The sequence below is a fragment of the Oculina patagonica genome, chromosome 11, assembly GCF_052425735.1.
Source record: "Oculina patagonica isolate OP01 chromosome 11, crgOcupat, whole genome shotgun sequence".
Lineage (NCBI taxonomy): Eukaryota > Metazoa > Cnidaria > Anthozoa > Scleractinia > Oculinidae > Oculina > Oculina patagonica.
In genome coordinates, this window is record NC_135768.1 from 14,670,849 (window position 1) to 14,695,437 (window position 24,589).

The 24,589-nt window shown below is 38.8% G+C and overlaps 3 protein-coding genes across 3 annotated transcripts in view; 1 reads left to right on the top strand and 2 right to left on the bottom strand.

Annotated features, from left to right (window-relative positions):
• Positions 1-24,589, bottom strand: part of LOC144629658 (uncharacterized) — a 240,225-nt gene that overhangs the window by 200,963 nt on the left and 14,673 nt on the right. The gene's annotated exons all lie outside the window — the stretch shown is intronic.
• On the bottom strand, positions 389-24,537 carry LOC144630435 (puromycin-sensitive aminopeptidase-like). Its single transcript, XM_078488806.1, has 24 exons — positions 24,284-24,537; positions 23,424-23,505; positions 19,554-19,753; positions 18,123-18,230; positions 17,335-17,535; positions 16,787-16,883; positions 14,111-14,144; positions 13,660-13,730; positions 12,980-13,014; positions 12,849-12,857; positions 12,276-12,427; positions 11,485-11,497; positions 10,725-10,829; positions 10,453-10,513; positions 10,252-10,361; positions 9,668-9,731; positions 8,954-9,087; positions 7,630-7,764; positions 6,516-6,735; positions 3,278-3,585; positions 2,521-2,573; positions 2,056-2,155; positions 1,479-1,526; positions 389-857 (listed from the first exon to the last, which is right to left on the bottom strand). Exons 1-24 carry the CDS (start codon positions 24,404-24,406, stop codon positions 720-722), a joined length of 2,601 nt encoding a protein of 866 aa, XP_078344932.1. The 5' UTR covers positions 24,407-24,537; the 3' UTR covers positions 389-719.
• LOC144630438 (uncharacterized) lies at positions 4,147-5,675 on the top strand. Its single transcript, XM_078488809.1, has one exon. It carries the CDS (start codon positions 4,173-4,175, stop codon positions 5,625-5,627), a length of 1,455 nt encoding a protein of 484 aa, XP_078344935.1. The 5' UTR covers positions 4,147-4,172; the 3' UTR covers positions 5,628-5,675.

Here is a 24,589-nt window from a genome sequence, read left to right on the forward strand (position 1 = left end):
CGCAGCCAAGTTGCCTATCGCTTGTAGAGAACGGGGGCGGCTAGTCTAATTGTTTTAGTAGACGCTCTGAAGACTGGTTATAAATTATTTGAGTGGCAACATACGGTTTACGTCAAGTGCAAAATAACACCTTTTAGTACACAGTTTGTAGTAGTGATTAAGACATTTTATTGTACGAAAAGTCGACTTTTTTTCAGCTTTTAAGCTTAACAAATACTGTAACAGGACAAAACCTTGAGAACATTTAACCACGGTGTTTTACAGCTGAGACCTCAAGGTATCTAAATCATCATGCAGTCAGTCGTCATATCGTGCTAAGTATGTTTCCGTGAAAACTAACTCGAGAATATTAAAAATCATCGTAAGGTAAAAGGAAGGGAAGTTTGAGAGAAATTTGGTAGCTCTTCGATGGTTCTACGTTGGGTTTACGTCACAAGGATATATGACGTCGCTTAGCAACGTCCGAAAACAATTGCGGGCTCAATTAGTCAAGATATCACATAAAGAACTTCATTTCAAAGACTGATAACTTCTAAATCTGAAACGACTGGTTTTTTTTTCCTAGTCAAAGAATAAGAAACAAGAAAACTACAGAAAAAAATGTGGATAGTTCAAATAGTTCGCTTGTTTCTTGCTCGAGAAAACTTTAAAAGGTATATGGAGGTCAGTGTTCAGTGCCGGTAAGAATCTTCCAACGTTCGTTTGGTTATCACGTGCAGCTAGTATCCTTTATTCTGTAGCCACGTGCGGATCCTATCCGATTCACGTGCAAGCCACGTGCAGTTCAGGCGGATGTTTTCCAGAGACTGTTGAATGGTTCTTTCTGCAGCAGGGACGGAGCGACTGGCGAAGAATTCCTAAAGTATAGACCAAAGAAAAGCATGAAACTGTTACTCAGAAAAGTAATGACTGCGGCAAGAATAAAAACTTCGCAAAACCAATCAGAAGTTGATGTTTAACATATACCCAGTAAAAGCACGGGAAAACACGTAAACGGTGACAAGCGCGGGAAAACACAAGTGGAGAGCGCGCGAAAACACGTGAACGGTGGCAAGCGCGGAAAAACACGACAGTGTGGCAAGCGCGGGAAAACTTGTAAGCGCTCGAAAGCGCGCGAAAACACGTGAACGGTGGAAAGGGCGGAAAAACACGACCAGTGTGGCAAGCGCGAGAAAACATGTAAGCGCTCGAAATCGCGCGAAAACACGTGAACGGTGGTAAGCGCTGGAGAACACAACCAGGGGAAGCCCGCGAAAACATATAAAAGGTCGTAAACACGTTTGGTTTTTTGAAGCTGGTTGGTCTTACAGTTTGATTGGTTCAAAAAGTTTGCAAGAACAAAATCAGTTAACACAACCAACTAAAGAACACAAACTAGAAAACAACTTTTAAGTAGAACAGAAGAGTTCAATGCTTGAAACATTAGCCGCCAAAAACTACCTGACTGAGGTCATTATGCATAAGGATTTCCAACCTACCTCGACTTCTTTAGCGGCTTGCTCTGTGACAAACATCTCCGTGGTCGACTGCCGAAAAAGAAATATATAAAAAAGATTTGACGACCAAAGCTTAGGTTGGTTGGGAGAAAAAAGAGATGCTAAAAAAAACTCCACGAGATTTGCAGAAAAGCGCGTGCAACGCGCGTTTTTTTAAGGGTGGCGCGAACCCCAAACCAGCTTTTCGCATTCAAGATACCTTGGCGGAGCATGCTGTTGATAATGAAATCTCGCTGATTTTAATTTGGAAGTGCACGGTAGCCTCAAGTTTTCCATATTGCAATCCGTTTCCATCCTCGCCATCGTTAGTCAATCTCACTTTCTAAAGTATTTCTGTAAATTGTCGAGTACTATTGTTTTACGAATCAGACTATTTTTGTTGAGATTTTCCGGCAAATCTAGGTTTTTTCCAATTGCAACTTCTCAAAATTAAGCGAAAAATCGTCGGCACCAGTTTGATGGGATCCTAGCTCCAGTAGCCGGCAAAGAGCCAAAAAACCAAATGTGCAATCATAAAGCAGTCCTACCAAATCATACGCTTAAAAGATGTCATTTTTACCTTGATGAGTCGAGAGAGCAGGAACCCTCCCTCGTAACGATTGTGCAGTTCGTCCCAGTTGTCCTGTACGAATTTCCACGCCATTTCACGGCCTTTGACACTGAAAAAATAAAGGAACAAAGTCTAAACCCCACTTCAAGGGAAAGGAAAGATGGCTTTAAAAATCACGCAGTTCGAGAAATCGGGGATAAAACTGCAGTGTTTTAGTGAGGAAAAGGAAACGAGTTCTGGTTCGAGTATTTCAGGAGGTTCGGGAAATCGGGAGTTCGAAAAAATGAAGACTCCACTGTATATGACCCGAAGAATTCGCCATCTGAGATAGAACTATACAGTTGAAGCTCTCTAGCACTCTGGGGCAGCAATAACTGGTCACTGTGAAAAGAGTTGGCCGTTAATGGAGGTTTGGCTGTACACTAAAATAATACAACTATTTACAATTGTAGCCATACAACAGAAGCCACTGACCTGCCAGTGACGCCTGCAATCACAAAGACAGTGTCCTGGGAACGAACTTCTTCCTACAGAGAAAAAGGTGTCCATCAGTTTAATACCAACTCCTGGGAATGGACACTACAGACCTAAATAACCACTGCAGGCACAAATATTCACAAATTTAAGGCGCTATTACTATAAGTCCCCATTCAAGCCTAAACGGGCTTGCCAGGCCGATGCTGAATTCCGTTCTTTCTGTAGCATAATGCGAATTGGAGTATTTCTACTCCCCTTTTACTCCACTCCCTACCCCCTGGATGGGATACTAGTCCATTTCAGTTAACCCACCATCCATCCGCCCCCCACCCCCCAGCCCCTCCTAAATCACCGTAGCATTTTTTGTTACGTTTTCCCAACAGTTCACCGATAGCCATTTATCCTCCTGGGTGGAGAAAGCCATTGTAAGAGAATTAAATGCATCTCCCAATACAACAACCCATAGCAACGCTCAAACCCTACGAGTAGTCCGTTATCAGTGCACGCGAGAAAATTACTCACACGAGGAGACGTGACATGCGCTCGCGAAAAACTCGCCTGGTGCAATGTAGCTTTCTCGCGCACTCTTGTGTTTGTCCTTTCGCTGGACTCTAAGAAAAATAGGAGACAACTCGTAGTCTTCATTTCAAAACATCTGGCAACAACGAGACATCTTTGTTTGTCTCGCTGCCCTCACGGAGAAATTCTTCATCTTTCTTGAAAGAGTTTGTTAACTTCAGTGGAGTAAACCTACCGACATAGCGAAATCCAGCACTTTCTTGATCAGTTCAGGTTGTGAAACAGCCCCCATACATCTCATCAGTCGCACTTTCTCTTCATGTAAATCAGCTTCCTTGAACAACTTCATCATTGAGTCTAAGGTGACGTCATCACCATGCTTAAGAACCGTGCTGTACACCGCTGACCTCAAGTCTGCCGGGATGGTGGATTCACCTTTGCAGTGAGCGTCAAATCGTCGACGAGCCTCAGCGAGAGTAGCTGGGTGTCCATATTTGCCCAAACGGCCGATAATCAGACCTCTTAGAAGGGCATCAAGATGTCCTAAAGGAAATTGAATAAACAACACGAAAAACTGCTCAACATTGAGCTGCAGCTAGGCTCTCAAAAAGTATAAACCACCTTGTACTATAATTGACAGTAAGACAGTGACGTGTCGGCGATGGAGTCCTTTTTGAAAAAGCTCCAACTAATTACGTTTAATTACTTCGTAACTCGAAATTTGTAAATAGTTTGATTGTCCAAAAACAAAGCTCTCAGTTGGTTACGTTTTTCCTTGTTATTCAAATTTTGTTTTTGCAACAAGCAGACAGCTGTGAAAGAAGCTAATTGTGATTTTTGGGAATCTGAAATATTGTGTTTCGCAGAAGTCGTAACGACAGCTCCCTTTCTGTCCCCAACATGAAACCATTAAATTAAATCGCAACTAAAAATAAACCTCACAGCAGACTACGGTCATGCATTTATAAATATGAAACGGATAAACAACTACAGGATAATTTGAATCTTTTATCAGATTTGATTGGCCCCTAGCAGACAGTCGTGCCGTTAATTAATTCGTCTTTCTCAGAAACCGCTAAAATATCCTGGGGCATTTGCGTTTCGCAAGCTTTACTGAGTGACGCCTCGCAATGGAGTCCCTTTTGAAAAACCTCAAGCAACATCTCACTTGCTCGATTTGTCTCGATATCTACAACGAGCCCAAAACTATATCATGTCTTCACACATTTTGCTGTGAATGTCTGTCGAATCATGCAAGAGCAAGCCACAGACAAGGAAAGTTTCGGTGCCCGGAATGCCAAGCTCTAATCGATTTACTGAAAGGAAATCGCTTTAAAAGTTTGCCGAGCAGTTTTTTCCACAACAGTTTGCTGAGTCTCCTTGCTGTTCGACGGAGTGGCGATGGAAGTAACATTACTTGTTCCCAATGTCGAAAGACCAACTCCCAGATGTACTATTGTTTTAACTGTGGACGATTTATGTGCCCAGACTGTAACAACGCACACGACATGTTAAAGGACTCGTTTGAAGGGCACAAAGTCACAGCAGTGAAGGAGTTGAGTAACCAGGCTGATCTCAAAACTCGAGTTGAAGTTCTGATAGAACCCGCTAAAGATGTAACAAATGTGCTGATTAGCGAAAAAGAAGACGACAATCTTCGGCTGAAATTTACTCCGAAAGCACCGGGCGCCTACAGCATTGAAGTGAAGATCAATGGCGATAAACTTCCGACCTGTCCTTTTACTATGCAGGTGAAAGAACGTGAGTTTGTTGTGGTCGGGGAGTTGGACTTAAAATTCTTTCAATCAGACCTACCCAAAGGGTTTCATGGAATCGCTGCTAACATAAAAGACAAAATGGTTGTTATAGATAACAATGGTCATTGTGTTTATGTGTTCGATAATGAAGGCAACTGTTTAAGAAAAAATGGCAACCAAGGATCAAATTCTGGACAATTCAAGTCCCCATCTGGCGTTACATTTCTAAACGACAACGAGATTCTAATTGCGGATCAAGAGAATCATAGAATACAACACTTAAATATCCAGACAGGAACTGTTGTGAAAAGTTTTGGAAAACGTGGTGCAGGAACAGGAGAGTTTAAGAATCCAGTTGATGTTTGTTTGGATGATGAAGGACGTATTGTTGTAACCGAGTTAAACAATCATAGGATACATGTGTTGTCAAAGGAAGGAGAAACTATTTCCATATTTGGAGACAGCGGCCCAGAGAAACTTAACTGTCCAACGAGCTGCATTCCTTACAAAAACATGTTTCTCGTATCCGATACATTCAATAAATGTATAAAAATTTACGATCAGTCAGGAACTTTTATGTACAAGTTTGGAACACAAGGAAATCAAGACGGACAATTTAACTTGCCGTATGGTATCCTCGTTGACAGGTCCAATAATCTTCTGGTATGTGATAACAAAAATCACCGAGTTCAGCAATTTTCTTTAGACGGTCGCTTCACAGGCAAAACTTTCACTCATTTACCAGATCCTGTTGGAATAGCAACAGCACCAGATGGACGTATTCTCGTGACTAGCTTTACAGCTAAGAAAGTTTACATATTGAAGTAGATCTGATGTTTCAATCGTCAGTATTTGTAGTTCGTTTTTGTGACGTCATGTTTCATTTAACATTTTCAGTTCGCCTAAGGCGGAGTGAACATTGGTGAATATTTACTAATCTTGTCGTTTTACTAAACTTAGTCCCGCGGGTTTTACGGATCAGTCCTGCGGGTATCGATCGCGATGCCACACGATTTCAGGGTTTGGCCGCCATCTTAGTACCCTGGGTGCCAGAGGTTTTTCTTGTGCGGTTTCCGGTGTCGGTCGTGTCTCTATTGTAAAATTTGGCCGCGCTTTCATACCATTACTTCATTTAGATCTAACTGAAACATCCACATCATCCAGCTGATAGAAAATAAGTCAATTGCTTGACCAGAGATAAACAAAATTAAAATTTAACTGTTTAGCTGTCGAACGAGAGCGACATGTTTTGTGTAAGCATCAAATTTACGCATTATGGTCTCAATACACTACATGTAACTGATTAAAAAGGACAAATAAAATAGAGCAGTTGGATAACAAATCTCTCAGATGTTTTGCTGTGTAGTGTCGGTGTGTAATGTTGCCCGTTGTCTGTATTTTGTCTTGCCCTGCGAGCTTTATTTGCAATTTGTAATTTCCTTACTTTCCTTCAGGCACGGGCAACCTCGTGTCCAGGCCTAATCCGTGTTTATGTAGGTACGGTCGGACGGACACGTGACAACCAAATGTTTTCGGTGCGATGGTTTACCAAAATTCTAAGGTATGGGACTACGCGCGCGTGCGCGCCGAAGGGACCTCCGCTAATAACAGCAATTAGTAATAACTGTTAAATTGAGAGAGAAAACGGAGAAAGAATGGCATAAGAAAAAGGGGAGCGGCAAAATGGGGAGGCCCTTGAATGTTGTTGTTCCTTACCTTCTCCCTCTTTTGGATCCCAGCCAAGCTTGTTGCCAATCGGTTCATAAAGCTTGATACCGAAGGCCTGGAAGCTAGGGTAACAATCAGAGTACTGGAGAATTGCCCCCACACCACCCATGTTGGAAATCAAGTCATTCCATACTGTGTAATTTGTCTCGTTGCTGAATGCTTCGACCACTTTGAGGACATCTGGGCCGGATACTAGGCCAGCCCGGCACTATAAGGAAATGATAACAAACAAGGGAAAAATGTTACCTTGACTTTTCTTGTACAAGTACAACCCATTCTTCTTAACTGAATTTATGTAAGTGTTTTGAACATGTAGATCTACCTGTCTTTGAGAACAGCCCCCATACTCAATTTCAAAGTGCAAACCTGTAAATTTCAACATCAATAAATTTCCAAGGCAACAGAAATGAAAAGGATCCCACATGAAAGTATTGTGAAAGTGCCATAGCTTTGAAAGGGTGAATTGCGTCTGATGTAACATGCCTGAAGTAATATGGAAGGAGTTGAAAATAATGACGGCTTACAGCGATTTTTGAATGACCACGAAATGATTACACGTGCACACAACGAGACAAAAAACGAACTAGAAGAGAGCAATTTGATTGGTTAAACGAATGGAGACGAACGCGCATGGCTTTTGATTGGTTTAGTAAACTGGCAAGCCATAGCCTTTTAGATTCTGAATAGCTATTCTCCTTAACGTCATTCACTTTATAGCATTCTGATAGATCAATAGAACAAGGCTCTCTCCATGTTAGAGGCATTTTTATCAAGAGAAATGTACACAGCTTGTTTTAATCCTTTCAATTACTGGCGGAAGAAACAAATTGTGAACACTCAAGTAAACAGTTTTACAAAGTCATACAAAAGTTACTCTATTAGTACCAGCAGGTGACTTCAGTTTACGTAGCACAAAATAAGTAGTAGCGTCCATGTTGAGGGGGGAATACAAAGGCAGTGTCTTGCCTAACAAAAACCCAACCTAGCGATCACTGGCAAGGCCTGCATGCCAAACACTAATTTTAACAAACTTATTTCCATAATGCCGCAACACTTGAAAGTTCTCAAGTGATGGCTTAGGAGGTGGAATTTCCTAACATACCAGAGCAAAAAGGTCACTCTGCAGTCCCAGTCTGTCTCTTGGAGGAAGACTGTTGTCATTGATGGCTGGTAGAAGGAGTTCCAACATGGCGGATGAGTACTGTACGCGATAGAAACCAACTTGACCTGGATTCAACTAGAAAACAGACAAAGAATACAACTGTCATCTTCAGCAAAGTGTTTACAGAGTACAGAATTGTTAAAGTATATTACTCAGAAAAAAAACACTAAAACACGTGTATAAGCCGCACCCACAATTTTGAGCCAAAAATTTCAGCAAAAAGGAGCGGCTTATACCAAATTTTTTACGGATAAGGCGGAAACCTTTTCTAAGCGAACACTGTCAATGCCCCAGTAACCACTAATTAAAATACTTTTTTAACCTCCCATAAGGGGACACCTAAGGTAAATGTCTGTCCCAAACCAGATGGGCCACCATTGCTGGCAATAATCTTTGATTTCTGCAATATGAAGTGACAAGGAGTATGGCTACTCTCCCTACCCTTCAGCATTTTCAGTTTGTCAGACTGCCCTATTAGTGTGCCTGGGTGTGGAGAGGCACTGCGTCCAAAAACACAACAGAATGGTACTGGCCAGATTCAAATCCAAATCTTGATCCAGAGTTCAGTGCACTACAGCGATTTTCAATTGAGTGTCGGAAGTAATTCGCGTTTGCTTTGGTTTGCATTACTTGCACTTAGTAATTGGTTTTAAAAAATCGCGATTCTCTCTCATCCAATCAAAACTAAAACCAAAAGCAATTGTTACTCGCTTGCGCACGTTTTTCTGTGCTCCACGTCATCTACGTGTATTTGGTTCGAGTTTTGATTGGTTCACTGGATTGTCTGTGTCCTTCTTGATTGGCCAGAGTGCTTACTTTGTTTTTCGTTTAATGACATTCAAACGGAAATGGCTCTAACCATTAGGCTACCACACTTCCCACAATATATTACAGACCTCTTAGCGCCAGGAACGAAGTTGAATGCAGGGCTGCAAATATTTTTTTCACTTGAAAGGACATATGTCCTACTAAGACACCATCTTGGTCGGCCATTCTGGTCGGACAGATTTTTATTCATCGTTGCCGTAAAATGATTTACGATCAAATAATTGTCCGGACATCAAGTCCGACCACACTTGGGATTTAGTCAGAAATGAGCAAATTTTGGTCAGCCAATTTCCGATGATCGACTGTTATTTGCACCCCGGTGAATGCCAACATTGCTAACCATTAGGCCAGTCAGCTCCTCCCAAAATAAAAGTTGCGTGACAAAACTTCGGAATATCTATAGATGTATAAAGCTGCATGGTGACAAGAAGCTTACCTTAATCCACTGATCTGGTTTAACTCCATTGACTGTCATGGTACAAGATGTCTGATCTAGTAATGTACTAGCTACACTCTCACGAGGATTCACACTTGATGATATGCTGACTGGCACTTGCCAATGATAAGAACCTATAGGTTGGGCAGAAACAAAAGTAATGCTCCTCATTATTCTTATAGTGAATCATCTCAAATTGACAGACTAACTTCATGGCTTTGATCAAGCCTTTCAAGCCTTAAGCATGATTGCTCAAATTTGACCTTAAAAGACCACGGAGGAAGCACAAGGAGGGGTGGAAAACTGCTTAGTATTCTGCATGCATGAGCTATATTTTTAACATGTTAAGAGATCAATGATACAATGCGTAGCAACATTCATGCAAAGTTTAATATCCCCAAACTGATTATCAATCTACTTTTATACAAAGCAAGCCTTTCAGTGTTATAATTAAGGGCAGTTGGCCGATTTTTACATCTTTATGTAAGGTATCGATTTTGGCCTTTTCCATGTGCACCAAAATTGTGGATGTACAAACTGTAGACGTACACCATACAATTCTCTTCTCTTCTCTGAATGATTTCATTGTGATTTACTGTCACCTCAAAATTTGGCCATTTTGTTTTATTTCATGTATCTTACAAGCCCTTCTAACACAAAAAGAAAAAGAATAACTGTACACAACGTCAAACCACCAACATGTATTGACCATACCTTGACTGACTCCATCAGCAAAGAACTTGTTCTGTGTGATGGTAACTTCCCTTGAATCTCCCTTCTAAGACAAAATAGACAAACCCTATTGACTCCCTTATAACATTTCTCAGATGGGTTCATGCAAAAAATAAAATGTCTTCTAATTAATTGGTTAGAAGAATCGCCAAATCAATACAAAGACTAACCCATTGTCCAAGACAGAATAAGCGAAGTGAAAATTGTGTTCGTAAGTTATGGGCTTAAGTTGCTTTTCTTTTTGGGCTGGTACAGAGTTTTATGTCCATGAACACTACACTCCATGTAGTTTTACATACTTCAATTATGTCTTGCAAGACCTCACCAAGGTAGAGGTTTCATTAAATTCTCAGTGAAGCCTGGTTCACACTTGGGAGAGAAGCACAAGCATAAGTGCATGCAAAAACGTTTGGGTTCCTTACTATAGTTCAACATAAAATACACATGATCCTGGCTCAGTTCTTGGGAGCAAAACAAACAAATAACCTTGGTGCTCTTGTCCTCAAGCATAATCACTTTACAAGGAATCTCACTTTACAAGGAACTGCAACATCACCCAACAGTACCTGTTCTGCTGTGACAGACAGCACCGGGAATCCCATTTGTTTTGTCCATGTTTCCATGACAGCAGCCACAGGTTTGGAACTGGCATGAGACAGACTAGCCCATAAGTCCTCTGAATTTAGATTTATGGCAAAGCATTAGTAAGAGCTAGTGAGCATTAGAAGCTAACAACATCTTTTATACAGAAAAAGACAACTATTTACCAGTTGTAGCATTGCTATACTTGAATTTATCGAGGTGATAACAGAGTCCTTCTTTGAATGCCTAATGAAATAAAAAATTAAAGTTAAAGCAATAAAATAACAAAGTTTGTCTAATAAAATTATAAATTAATTAACGGCCCACCCTTATCCAGATTGAACTGGAATTAGGAAAAGTTCGTTTTTGTACAGGGTGAATCACGTTTTGCTAGAGCATGTACAGGTATGTGAGTAATGCTGCAAAAATATCAAACTGATCCATGTTTGGAACAAACCTTTTCTCCTACATAGTCGTGCAGCATTCGAATGACAGATGCTCCCTTGCTGTATGAAATAGCATCAAAAATCTCATCTATCTCACCAGGATGTCCAACAGGGACCTACATATATATGCAAGTTAAGCAAAGAAAAGAAATAAAATAATAAGCATGGTACAATATTTAGTGTAGGGTAAAGTCGGGCAGCTTATCACTGCCCTTTAGCTTTGCTTTTGTTCCCTACAGCTAATTACTCTCAAAGCAGTTTTTCCAATAACATGAAACCAAAAGTTAAAAACTAACTTATCTATGCCAACTCTCCTTGATTATTTGGAAGTCTTCCTGATACAGACCAAATCCCCCAGCAGTCTCCCAGACATGTTGTCCAATCTCCCAGAAACAAAGAAAAGTGCTGTTCTGACTAATTTTGGGGTAATTTTTGAAGCATTTTTGCAGTTTGAGTCGATGAAGATTTTTTTGGTCCACCATTTTTTTTGGAGTCAACACGAGTATCTTCATGAAAATATAGTGATCCCCAGATTTGGGTATTTTTAGGATGTTACCTTTGTTAATGGTAACTGGTCATTTGCCATTTGCAAATGAACTTGAACTTGGAACAAAACCAAGTCATACAATCCAGGCCAAACTGCAATAAAATGCATCTCAGCTACATGTAAGTCACAAGTGGTTTCTGATTGGTTAAAGAACAGTATCTTTGCTTTTAAATGTTTAAACCCTTCTACACTAAAGTATGATGTGCTCAAGTACATCTACCTACCTCAATTGGGTGACTTGAAAAGCAGACATGAAACAAACAAAGAACAATGAAATGAGATCAGACAATTTTTTTTTTAAAAAAAATACTAATTAGAGAGATAGACTGCAATAAATTATTGTATTTTTACACACTACCAGTTCGACTTCAACAGTTACACATGCAAACATTATCTGTCTTTCAATCAAATTTTGAAGTTTTAAGACCAATCATGCAACAATTAATACCCAGTTAGATTTATATTTTTGCATCATTATGTTACGCTTATCAAAGCTGTGCTCTTAGAATAATGGCACGGTGCCCGAAGGCTCTTCTGTAAGAAATCTTGGGTGCCCTGCTCTTAAAAGCTTTCATGATAGTAAAGTTAAACAAGTCTCACAATGGCAAAAGTAAGTTGCCTGTGCCACCCAGGCCCTGCTAGAGCATGGGTCTGCTTGTATAAAATTACAGTCATGTACATGAGAGGCAACAGATGTGTGCCACACATGTACGTGTACTTAAAATTTAACAAGAAAGGGATTTTTGTTAGGACCTATCAAGATAATGTAGAAGGGCTATTAAAAAAGAATTGAGCCAAAAAAAGAAGATTAAGTTTTCAACATTCTTATTGATACTGTACAAACTGTAGCTCACTTTTATCTAAGACTTAGGGGTACAATGATGTACTAGAAAGGTGTACAATGTAGTCAAGTTAAAGATATTGAATTCTGTAGGTTTGTGGCCCTTTTTCTCCCAATTGACAAAATATTTTACAGAAAAGAAAATCATTAAAACATGAAAAGAGATCAAGCTACCTGTTGGTAAGGGCATCTAGCTCCATAGCTCTAGAGAAATCAGTAGTTACAAACTGTGTCCAAATATCCCATTCTGGAAAACAGTGGTCTACACAAAGGTACTCTATCCATGATGCAAAGCCCTCATTTAGCCATAAATGAGTCCACCATTCCTAACAAGAGAAAATAGGTTACCGTTAGTAGTTACTTGAAGTTCCAAGTTACCATAACCATAGAGCACACCATACAACACCCACACCCCACCCCCTACTAATAACATGACTTCAAGACTTGTGATTTGTTGATAATAAGTGAACAACGTAGGTGTGCTTAATTTCTGATTTTTTAACAATAATATTTGGAATTGAATTAACTAGCTATTTCCATGATTATAGCTTGCACATGAGCCAAGCTGTGAAACAATCCAGCAATTGTGAAGAACAGCACCCTATAACCGACTGTCGGTCGACTGTTGGCCGACAGGTTACTGACAGGCCACCGACAGTCTACCGACAGGTTACAACAATCCCTCTATAAGAGAAAAGTTACTTATCCATAACAAGACTCTCCAGCATTGCTTCAAAGGACACTCACCATGGTGATCTAAAACAAAGAAAAAAAAACATGTTGTTATATATCTTGTTTGATTAAAAAGGACCGGTTTGTAAATACTGTACATAACTTCAGGGAGCTTTCAATATAATAAAATGTTTATTAATACTTACCAAATTTCCAAACCACTGATGTGCAAGTTCATGGCCTTTGTGAAAGATAAAACAAAAGGGTCACATTAACTACATGTACTTGAAGATGCATGAAGATGTTTTCCTCGGGTGGATTTATCAGCTTTATTAGTGGAAAATGTCAGCTCTTTGTTCAAATCTTGTGGCAGTGAGTCTCTACAACATTTAGGTTTATATTTAGCGGATAAATCGTAATGAATTTCAACTTGAAATGCCAATTTAACGACACAGATAGCAAAGCGAAAGGGCATCGTAACCTGTACTGTTGTTTACTTACTAGATGTTTGTTAACCTATTAAAACAACTGTAATGTTAATTATGCAGAATTTATTTAACTGGTACTTGGGTTGATAATTTTGACCCATGTATAAGTCGAGGGCGATTTTTTGGACCAATTTTTAAGTAAAAAAAGGTCGACCTAACCTATGCACAGGTAAATACGGTAAGTTAACCTAACTTAAACCATTTTTTACAAATCACTTTGAAGTTTTTTGCAGAGTTTGAAATTGCAGTTGAAGTTTTAAAAGCAGGATTGTCCAATTTACATTTTCTAGTGGCCCAGCTCAAGTAGTTGCACATTGTAAAAATTTATTAATAACATATCCACTGTACATGTTCTTGGGGACTATAACTACATGTTCATGTATGAATAAAAAACTCACCAACAACTAGCCCAACCCACTGCTTAGCGGCAGAAGATGAGTTTTCTGGATCAACAAGAAGAGCAGTTTCCCTTCAAACAAAACAAAAATTTCCAATTTAAAATGGTTGGAGAATAAAGAAGAAAAAATACACTATAATCATCATTTATACATGTACTTTAGCCTGCCTCCAAAATAAAAAGGTACATTGTACAAGTAATGTTGTACCCAGATTTTTCTCAGTCACTGGGAGAGCCTCTGGTAAAATCCATTTACATGTAGTTCACCTCTGGTCAACTCTTTTTAGCAGTTGGTGACTTACCAATAAGCAAGTTTGAGAGTTTCAACCCATTATAAATTTGTTATCATTTTGAAAGAATTAAGAAAAATGCTCTCACAAAGAGCAATAATGTTTCAGAATACAAAATCATATTAATTGCATTAGTCAAAAATATTGCTTCAGACAACTCACCTATAAGTTACAAGACCCCAGTTTTCCATAGCCCCTGCAATAAAAGACGGGCATGGTATGAATTTGGAAAATTAATAAACACAACCTGCATAATCCCCACCCAGGTAGTGACAGGGAGGTGGAAGGGGCTTTTTATGGGAGGGGGGGGGGGGTATGTGCATGTACAGTACAGTTGTACATGTAATATTTATAACATTAATTTGTTAGCAGTTTGGGTATTGCAAGATTATTACTATATTTCTTAATTAATAATCCATCAAGGACAACAAAGAAAATCAATGTTTAAAACTCTAAGCCAATTAAAGTATTGGAGGAAAGATGTCGTAAAGGTACAGTTGTAGCAACAGAGGAGGGCAGCAGTCTCCTCAACAGCAAGGAGGTCACCATGACAACCAAGCCACAGCCCACCTCCCAGTGTGTGGAATGAATACTTACCAGAGAATGTGGGAGGGAGGGAAACAAAGCAAGCAAGCTACAGTGGAACCTCTATTTAACAAATCTCTATATAAGGAAGTCCTCGATATAACGAACGATATTTTTCGTCCCAGTAATAGCAAAATATATGGAAAAGAACCTTGATATAACGAAACCTTGATATCGGTCGGTATAAAACGCAGACCATGCAGACTGCAGACTGCAGACTGCAGACTGCAGACTGCAGACCGTGCAGACCGTGCAGACGGTGCAGACCGTGCAGACTGAGTAATTTTTTCTTCTTCTTTTTTTACATTGTGTTTCACAAAACTTTTCACGAACGGTTTCCGAAGTTCGTTTGAAATTCGCGAAGTTCGCTATGAACTTTAGGGGAATTTCATTATGTACAGTTGTCAATCAAATTACGAACTTCGAAACGAAATTGTGAATTTCACGTGCAGCGAAGTTGAAAGGTTGAGGAGTTCGCAAGTTGAGAAGAAGTTCGTCCAGTTTGTTTAATTTGGTGAAATGAATCCGTTCCCAGTACAGCAAAAAGCAATCCCAAGTCCAGTAAGGCAGGACATCAACGGACTAAAAAGCAAGGCTGCCCTGAAAATGGTTTGTGAATGTTACAACTGAGTTTTCCCAATGTCACCCGACACCCGACTAAAAATAGATTACAAGTTCTGCCGTGTGCAGTTTCGAAGGAAAAAATTTCAACAGATGAACCGGTTTACATATAAAAATACTGTTTGTGTGTGCCGTAAAAATCTTCTTAAGAGAAAAAAAACGTTTTCCTTCTTGAATACACATCAGTTTGGAAAATCTGCGGAAAACCAGAACTTTTCAATTCCGTGTTGTTATACTTCTGTGTTTACACAACACGCAAGTCACGCCATCTGTCTGTTCGTGATAAACTCTGTTCCTCTGAAAGAATTTATATTTGCAAAAAAATAAGCTTTGGTTAAAAAATTTTTTTACTAATAAACAACACTTGCTTTGGAACAATTGAAATGTGTATTTATTTACGAATTACTTATATTTTATTATTAAGGACAGTGTAAAAATTTTGGGGGGATTTCTCAAGAAAACCCTGTATTCCCAAAGCATAACTACCAACCGAAGCATTTGTTTACGTTATAAAATTGAACTAGAAACCTGAAATTAACAAATAAACTGCTATATCCGACCAGTTCGCTTTACCTATAACTTAAAATGTTCCAATGTTTACAGTGTAACGCGCTCTCTGACAGTAGAAGAAAACTCAACAAGCTGGAAGCTAATTAAAATAAAATAATCCTTGACCTTGAAGCCAACTTTAGATGATTTCCTGCCTTCCTGGACTTGAAATTGCCTTTCCTTGTACCGTGAACGGATTCATTTCACCAAATTAAACAAACTGGACGAACTTCTTCTCAACTCCTCAACCTTTCAACTTCGCTGCACGTGAAATTCACAATTTCGTTTCGAAGTTCGTAATTTGATTGACAACTACATAATGAAATTCCCCTAAAGTTCGTAGCGAACTTCGCGAATTTCAAACGAACTTCGGAAACCGTTCGTGAAAAGTTTTGTGAAACACAATGGTAAAAAAGAAGAAAAAAAAATTACTCAGTCTGCACGGTCTGCACGGTCTGCACCGTCTGCACGGTCTGCACGGTCTGCAGTCTGCAGTCTGCATGGTCTGCGTTTTATACCGACCGCCTTGATATAGCGAACACATTTTGCCAGTCCCTTGGCCCTTCCTTATATCGAGGTTCCACTGTACAACAGGCAATGCAAGCAAAGCACATGGCTGCAAATCTCCCTGCAAACCTCCCTGGAACTCCCCACATACATGTAATGTTGGTGAAACCGCAGCATTGGCCGTGTTTTAACTTTGCCTAAATTCAATCTAGTTTCATTTAATATGAGATCTTTCAAATAAGTTGAAGCAACTTCATTTGTACAACACAGTTTGTGTTTAAAGCCACTGTAGAAGCTTGTGGAGTAGTGTACATTCATTGTATAAAAAACAAAAACACACTGCACATTAGTACATGGTTAGAAATCCCAACTGGCAGGAGGCTGACCCATTGACTATTTACCATCTGTACAAAGCTGGAGGAGTCAAACTTAAACCCACTTAACACGCAGCTACATGTTATTTGTAGTGTCTGTGATCATGAGTGAGATTTTAGCCTGGGACCTCCACATTTCAGGTCTGAAACATAACCCTATCCGTGCAGTGTGCAATGCCACCACCTCATTACAAACTCTCACCAGCAGCAAAATCAGGAATAGCAATGAGGTCCATCTTTGGCAGGGGATAACTGATGTTGAAGTATTCTTTATAGAATGGTAATGTCTTTTGAGCAACCTACAAAAAATTATGTACTGAATGATAAATTATTTCACAAAGTCATGAAGATTACATCGTACTTAGAATATTATCATAAGTTTACTATTTTAATGCCTTAAAATCATAATTTAGTCACGAGATGGCTTGCCTGGCCTGTGGCCTTATCAGCTACATTTGTAAGTGAGAATAAAATGTTTATACATATACTTGCCAGGGAAATCTACTTGTCCAGGACTCTTTTGAAGTAGGGGGATTTTATGAAAGGTACAGTATAGGAAGGATGACAGAGAAAAAAAAGAAAGAGGGGAAACGGAGGACAGATAGACCGAGTCTAGTTGATGAACAAGACACAGACAGACAAGACAGACAGACAGACAGACAGACAGACAGACAGTGGTACAATGTACAAATACAGTATGAAAGAAATAAAACAACAGATTCCTATTTTACATAAACCTTTTTTTTTTACCTCCAAAGCAAACTGTCCCTGTACAGCCTTTCCTTTTGGAGTGTAAACTCTGATAGTTACGCCATCAGAATCTTTTCCTTCCACGAAGTCAAACTCTCCAACAACAAATGCCACAAGATATGTAGACATGACAGGGGACTGTGCATACTTCACTATCTTCAGTGAGGCATCATCAGCAACATCTTTCTCTTCTACAACATTCTGTCATGTAAGAAAGTGCACCAAATTCATTGAAAATATAATAATGTAAAATTCTGATGATAAGCCTTACACTTCTATTTGTCTAGAAATCATTTTGATGAGCTGATGATTGAGAGGGGGGAGGCTTATTATCAGGGAAAAGGCCAGCAGGCCAATACACTGAAGTTATCACTTACAGCTTTTCACTCTGTACACAAGTGAAACCTACACTGTAACACCAAGCCACATCTTAACCCATAATTGAGTGAACTCAGCCATAACAGGTGTTACAGATTAAGGCCCTTAATGACAGCCCTGTCAATCGTACAGTGTAGCAAAATCCTCTATGACACAAATGGGACCATTAAACTTGGCTTAAGTGTTCTGTTGTCTTGCCGCATTCATTCATTCATCTGTTTCACTCCTACAGCTGTAAATTTAAAGGTAGCCTTCCTGAAGAAAACATGCATCTTTGATGAAGTTACCTTATTGTTAAGTTATGTTACAGATAATTTCCTAAACCAGTAATAATAAGCTCATTATTATCTGGTAAAATGAATAGCAGAGAGTCGAGTACTAAGTAGGATCAGATAGCTGCCATACCATACCATGTTTGACAAAGCAACTCTGTCCTTGGGCACAACCAAAGTGACATCGAATGTGGCTTTGAGGGCAGGTTCATCCCAACAAGGAAATGCTCGTCGAGCGTCTGTAGGCTGAAAGGGAAAAAGCCAAATTATAGCGAATACAGTACAGCTGTTGAATCCTAATAACTTGAACCTTCAAGGGAAATCAAAAAAGGTTCAAGTTTCTGGGGGTTTGAGTTATCAAGGGTAAAATTAGTAAGAAAATGATCTGGAGGGGAATTGAAAAACATTCATAAGTTAACAGAAGGTTGAAATTATTTAGGGGTCTAAGATTCTGTACAATAGACACATGTACGTTGTGCGTACATGTACCTAATAGTTTATAAGACAGTTTGTATTAGAAATTGTATTAAACAGAATGCAACTGCCTGCTCTCATCCAAACACAATAGTATAATTTTCTTACTCAAAATTACATTGTACACAAAATTCTCATAATTCATTACCAGTGTGTAACAGCAGATCAATGTACTTATTAATTAAAATTTAGATCAATGGAACCCAAATAAATTATGACGAACCCCTTAACCCTTTAAGCCCTAATGTCCACATACATATTCTCCTGACTGATCACCATACATTCATTTTCTTATAGCATTGTTGGGAGAATCTGTTAAAAGTTCAAAGAAATTTCCCTAATTGGTGATGATTTTATTAATTCTCATAACCTCTTCTCTTGATTTAGTATTGATACTGTGGGGAGAAATTTGATATTGGTCACTCATTAACACGGCAGGATGCTATACACTCAGTCAACTCTCATTATAACGGACACCTTCAGGACTACAAGATGTCCGCAATAAAGAAAGTCTGTAGTTGCGGGAGTTATTTTTAGTAATTCTTATTTGCCGGAACTTTAACTCCTGTCCATAATAACAGGGTTTCCGTAATAGCGAGGTGTCTGCAAGGCGGGAGTTGACTGTAGTATCTGAAATAATGTTGATTAAGTGTAACGTTTAAAGGGACTATGTCACCGGAATTTCGCAGATTTTTGGTCTAAACTGTTCTGATATACATGTAAGTGGTAGGCAACTTTACTCATGAAAAACATTATCTTTAAACATTTAACTGAAGATGTAACCTTTATTTGGGGATAGAAATCAAACTTCGGCTATACATATCAAATTTTTTTGAAGGCGAACGGAAACAACTTGGCTAACATTGGCTAACGTTTTCAAATTGCAATCCATTTCCATCCGAGCCAACCGCAGCCAAACGCGCTTTTAAACAGTTTTAGTGCTCTAAAATAGCAATTGTTAATAAAAATGGACCATTATTTTTCAGTTTATTACGACACATATCTACCGTACATGTAAATTTTGGCTGCTCAAAAATCTGTTAAACTCCATGATACAGTCCCTTTAAGACCAAAAAGTACATGAATTGAACGTACTTCAAATTGTGTAACAGCGCAGTGTTTTTCTTCTCCATCTGTCCCAGTGTATTTACTTCTGTAAAAACCTTTCATTTTATCATTCAACTCGCCAGTGAAGTCCATGTGTAGCTGACCATTCCCCAGCGGGAGGGGTGAAGGGAAGCTAAGTGTTATTGTTTCCTCTTCTTTGTCATAGCTGATTTCCGAAGTGTTAACAGCTGAATAAGCAAACAATAATTATTATTATCACATTCCCTGTAAGATTGTTATGTTCTGAAGACTGTCCTTTTCAAACCAAATCTTGCTGCTTGCAACCAAGATCATAGGACTAATCATGGCCATAGAATTTTTATTTTCTTGTTTTTGTTGTTGTTGTTGTTGTTTTTTGGTTGGGTAAAGTTTTAGGTCACTTTACAGTTGGCCAAGAGAATACATACAGTATAAACAGTAAATGCAAAATGCATGCTTCTCTTCCAGAACATTACAAGAGCCAGTGTAGCAGTTCTTGTAAGCTTGTAATTCTACTGGTCTTATGTAGCAGTGGCTATTGGTTTTGGGGCTAGGGGCATTGTTCCTGTTGTTTGTTCTATTGTTCTCTTGAAGGGTAGCAACTAGCAAGCCATTCATGCAAGACCCAACCCACACGTTTTCCCCCTTATTAACCGGGCAGAGACTGGGCCGGGCCCGGTTCATAAATCGCCCGGAATTTTTTCGTGTCGGTAAATCGTTCCAGACCCGCTCGGCCGCTTCCTTGGCCAGGATTCAAAACACGCACTTTTGATATTTACTTGGCAGGAGCTATTAAATCAATCTTCTATTTAAAATTTTATCTAAAACCCTGATTTCTGTTAAGCGTGAAATATATGTGTTAATGTTATTCAAGCGTTTGACTCAAGAGAGTACTGGGTTGCGAAACCGGTGATTGTTTTGACAGGTCCAAACAGCTATGTCAGTCACGCAATGTTTTTGAAGCAAGCTTTACGCATATTAAACTGCTTTAAAAAAGGCTGGTAGCTAGAGCATTTTTGAGCCAGAATAATTCTTTGAAGATACTTTCCGAATTAATCATGTCCATTTTCATCCGTGCACAGTTGAGCCGGCAAAGTCGCGTATCAGAGACGATTGAATGTTTGCACAGCAAAATAATCTTTAATTCTATTTTGATTCTTGATGAAAAAGCTTTACTTCAGTGTTTACTTACACACTTCCCAAGACTTCAGAAAACAAAATGGTAATGTATAGTTTTTCTACGAAGTATGATGGAATTTTTGAAAGGATCCGTAAAGCCAGCAAGTAAAACAAATGGTCTACAAAATGAAATCTTGGTGCCACTGCGGGTAATTTCATTAATTGTAATTAAATTCTACCACGGCATGCAAAATTTCACGGTTTTGAAATTTTCTAAATCTTTAAGCCTTTCAAAATGTTTCTTGACCCCATCTTGAATAAAAATTCATTTGAAACTTTTTTTCATGTTTCTTTCATTTGTTCAAGTTTTAGTTGGGTTTTTAGGCTTTTGAAACGAACAAGATCTATTTATAGATTGAGGCACCGTGTGATGTTTTTGATTACCGTGTTTGTCGTAGTAGTTCGCTCGGCCGCTTTCTTCTGTTTCTTGGCCAGGATTCAAATCCCGCACTCTTGATATTTACTCAGCAGGAGCTAAGATTACTCTCCTATTTAAAATTTTGTCTAATACCCTGATTTCTGTTATTAAAGCGTGAAATGGATATTTTTGTGTTGTTTTGACTAAGCTTTTTTTTACGTCAGTCACGCAATGTTTTTGCAGCAAGCTTCTGCTTTTAAAAACGGCTGGCAGCTAAAGCATTTTTGGGCCAGACTCTACTTTGAAGATGTTTTCTGTTTAGCAAGAATTGTGTCCATTTTGTCCATTTTCATCCGTGTACAGTGGGCCGACAAAGTTGTGTGTCACAGACGGATTGAATGTTTACACAACAAAATATAAACCTTGTTTTGGTTCTTGCTCAGCTCAGAAAACAAAATGGAAATGTAAGTTAGTAATATAATAATTTCTACAAACTAGAATGGAATTTGGATCGGTAAAGCCATGGAGTAAAATAATAGACGGCAAAAATAAAAACTTGCGCTTTGGCTAATTTTACGGCTTTAATTTAAAGTATTCAAATTTTTAATGCCATTCGAATGTTTCTTGGCCTCATCTTGAATCTTTTTTTTTTCTTTTTTCACATTTAGTTGGGATTTTTAACAGCATATGTTATCTAGTACGCGTGATCTAATGCATGCCCTTTTTAAGTCTTTTTATTTTCGTTTGTAATTTTGTTTTGAAGTTTTTCTGTTATTCTTGATATTTATGTAACTCGTTTTATTTTTATTTAATTTTATTTATGTGACTCGTTTTATTCGAGCAAGAGCCAATACTGTAATTTTCTGGTTACTCCACTCATTTTTGCGAGAAATAAATATATTTTTTGGTTTTTCATTCGAGGGTTTTTAATTTCACTCGGAACCGAACGGCGATGAAGAAATTACCTGTTATGTATCACGCAAGCAAGAACTGGCGTTTGCGTGACTGCTTCCCAAAATGCAGCATATAGGCAGGTTTTTCGATCAAAGAAACAGATTGACTTGAAGAGCTGGCGTGTTTAAAAGCTAAAAAGCTTTCTAATTTTTTATTATTCCTTTTTTGTGTGTGATACATTCTTTTAAAAAACCTTAAACGCTTCTTAGTTTTTAACGAATTATTTCTAATTGTTTGTTTGTTTTGGCCGTAGATCATTTGTAATGCTATTCAACTGTTTGAGTTCATTTATTCAAGATAAGAAATACACAAAACGTATTAAACTTGTGTGTCACAGCTACTCGCCCCTAAACTACTGCTCGGCTGGCGCCATCACAAAAGTGCTGAGGAGGGCGGGGAGAAGGGTTAAGAGTAGAATGTGTTATGGGAAGGAGTAGAGTCGAAAGCTGCAGGGGATGGGGGAGGACGGAGTAGGAGGGGAGATATTCGAAGGTGAATGGCTAAGAAAAGGGGGAATGGGGGGAGGTGGGGGGGGGGGTTGAATAAAAATCCATGCTTGATTATATCGCACAACCTTTTTTTCATGGTTTTCTTATCAGAACAGCTGTTCAAAATTTTATGAGTAGTCTGCACTTTGTTAAGTGCATAATAATGATAATAATAATAAATAATAATAATAATATTTATATAGCGGTATTCAGCTAATCTTCCATTATCCTTGGATAAAAACTAAAATCTAAAAATACCGAGGTTATTCATTGTTCAAAAAAATAGGAAGCCTAAGCAGGAATTTGTTCAAGCATGGACAAACAAACCACAGACTTGTGTGTTTCTCAATTAAATGGTATTTTAAAAGTTTTTGCTGCACTTGCCTAATCAAGTAGTTAAACATTAACCGCCCGGTTTTAAGCTTTAAGCTTTAGGCGTCTTGTATTTAACAGTCAATAATTATTATCATGTGGTAATGTAAAATTCCAAAAATAGAATGCTCTGACAAAGTGAATAATATGAAAGACATATACAACTGTATGTGAACTGCAGATAAAATTAATGACGAAAAGAATGAAATGATCCTCGCAGCATGTAAGCAATTTAATTAGCAAGTGCATTTTTTTGCCTAAAAAAAATTCAAGATACAACGGATTTGAACCCATGTCCTCCACGATACTGGTGGGTTGCTCTACCAACTGAGCTATGAAGCCTTGATACGTGGGGAGCAGGTCAATTGTGGGTCCTAATGTAAAATTTTGTTTTCTTCCCAGGCTAAAAAAAGGCAATTGCTTAATTAGCAAATTGCTTACACACTGCTTAAGTAGTATAATATACTCTTTATAATTATAACAAAGAAAGATTGCAAAAATAAAAATAACAATTAAAATGCAATTTACTTGAACCATCAGCTGAGAAATTTGCAGACTTGACAACAATATCCAAACAGTTCATGGTCACCTTGTCTGTGGCATGTCGAACCTTAGTGACAAAAACAACAATTAAACAACATAGGGAGTGATTATAAAAAAAATATGACTTGCATCACAAATTATATTCTTCTGATTATTATTACAGTCAACTCTCGCCTTGCGGACACTCGCTATTACGGACAAAATCCAGATCCCCGGCGAAAGAGGTTTGACTGGAAATGACTCCCGCTAATACGGACTCTCGCTATAACGGACACTAAACGACGCCCTGTGCGTGTCCGCTATAACAAGAGTTGACTGTATTCCACTTCATCTACAAAACTGTGGTTAATAAAGGACTTGCTGTTTATTAACACTCGTAAATAAAACTAAATTGACTAAGTAAAAAATGTTGGTATTACCAGGGAAAGCCCTTCGTTACAACAAATAAAATAATACACTGCTCATGATCAAAAGCGAACACCATATAAACAAGTGACAAATAGATTGAATTTGTTGACTTCTTTCAAACCAACCTGCACCCCCCACTCCCCACCCCCTACTGCTCCCCCCACCCCACCACCCACCACACTGGCTACTGAAAGAAAACTACCATGCCTCCTTTGGGAAGAGTTGAAACAAGTCCCTATTTTCTTCTTGTGGCTTTAGAAATTCAGATGAATAGAAGGAATTTCCCAATTGTGTCAGAACCACAAATCAGCTCACTTCCAGACGAAAATTAAGCTAATTTTCAGCTACTGATCCCAAATTGATCAAAATTGAATTCCGCGGATCGGCTCCCACTTCGTGAAAGGAATTCTTTGCACAATGATCTAGAGAGCATTTACCTCTACATCGATTACTTCCTCCCCAGTGAAAGAAAATTCTGTAAGATTTGGCTTCAAAGTCAATTTGTAGTTCTTTGGAAGCACGCTTGTTGGAAGCCGTTCAAAAGGTTTCTTTTGCGCCATTGTAGAAAGTTGTAGACAGCTCAAAGATCGCTTTGCTAGACAAAAGGAGCTCGTAGATAGACGAAAGAAGTTGTTAGGCCTCGAAAAACCTTGCCAAACAAGGACACGAACGTGGAAGATTCTTCCGAGAAGTGACATGTGCCCGAGAAAAGTCCGGGGAACAGTTAGAGTTGACGAAGATTA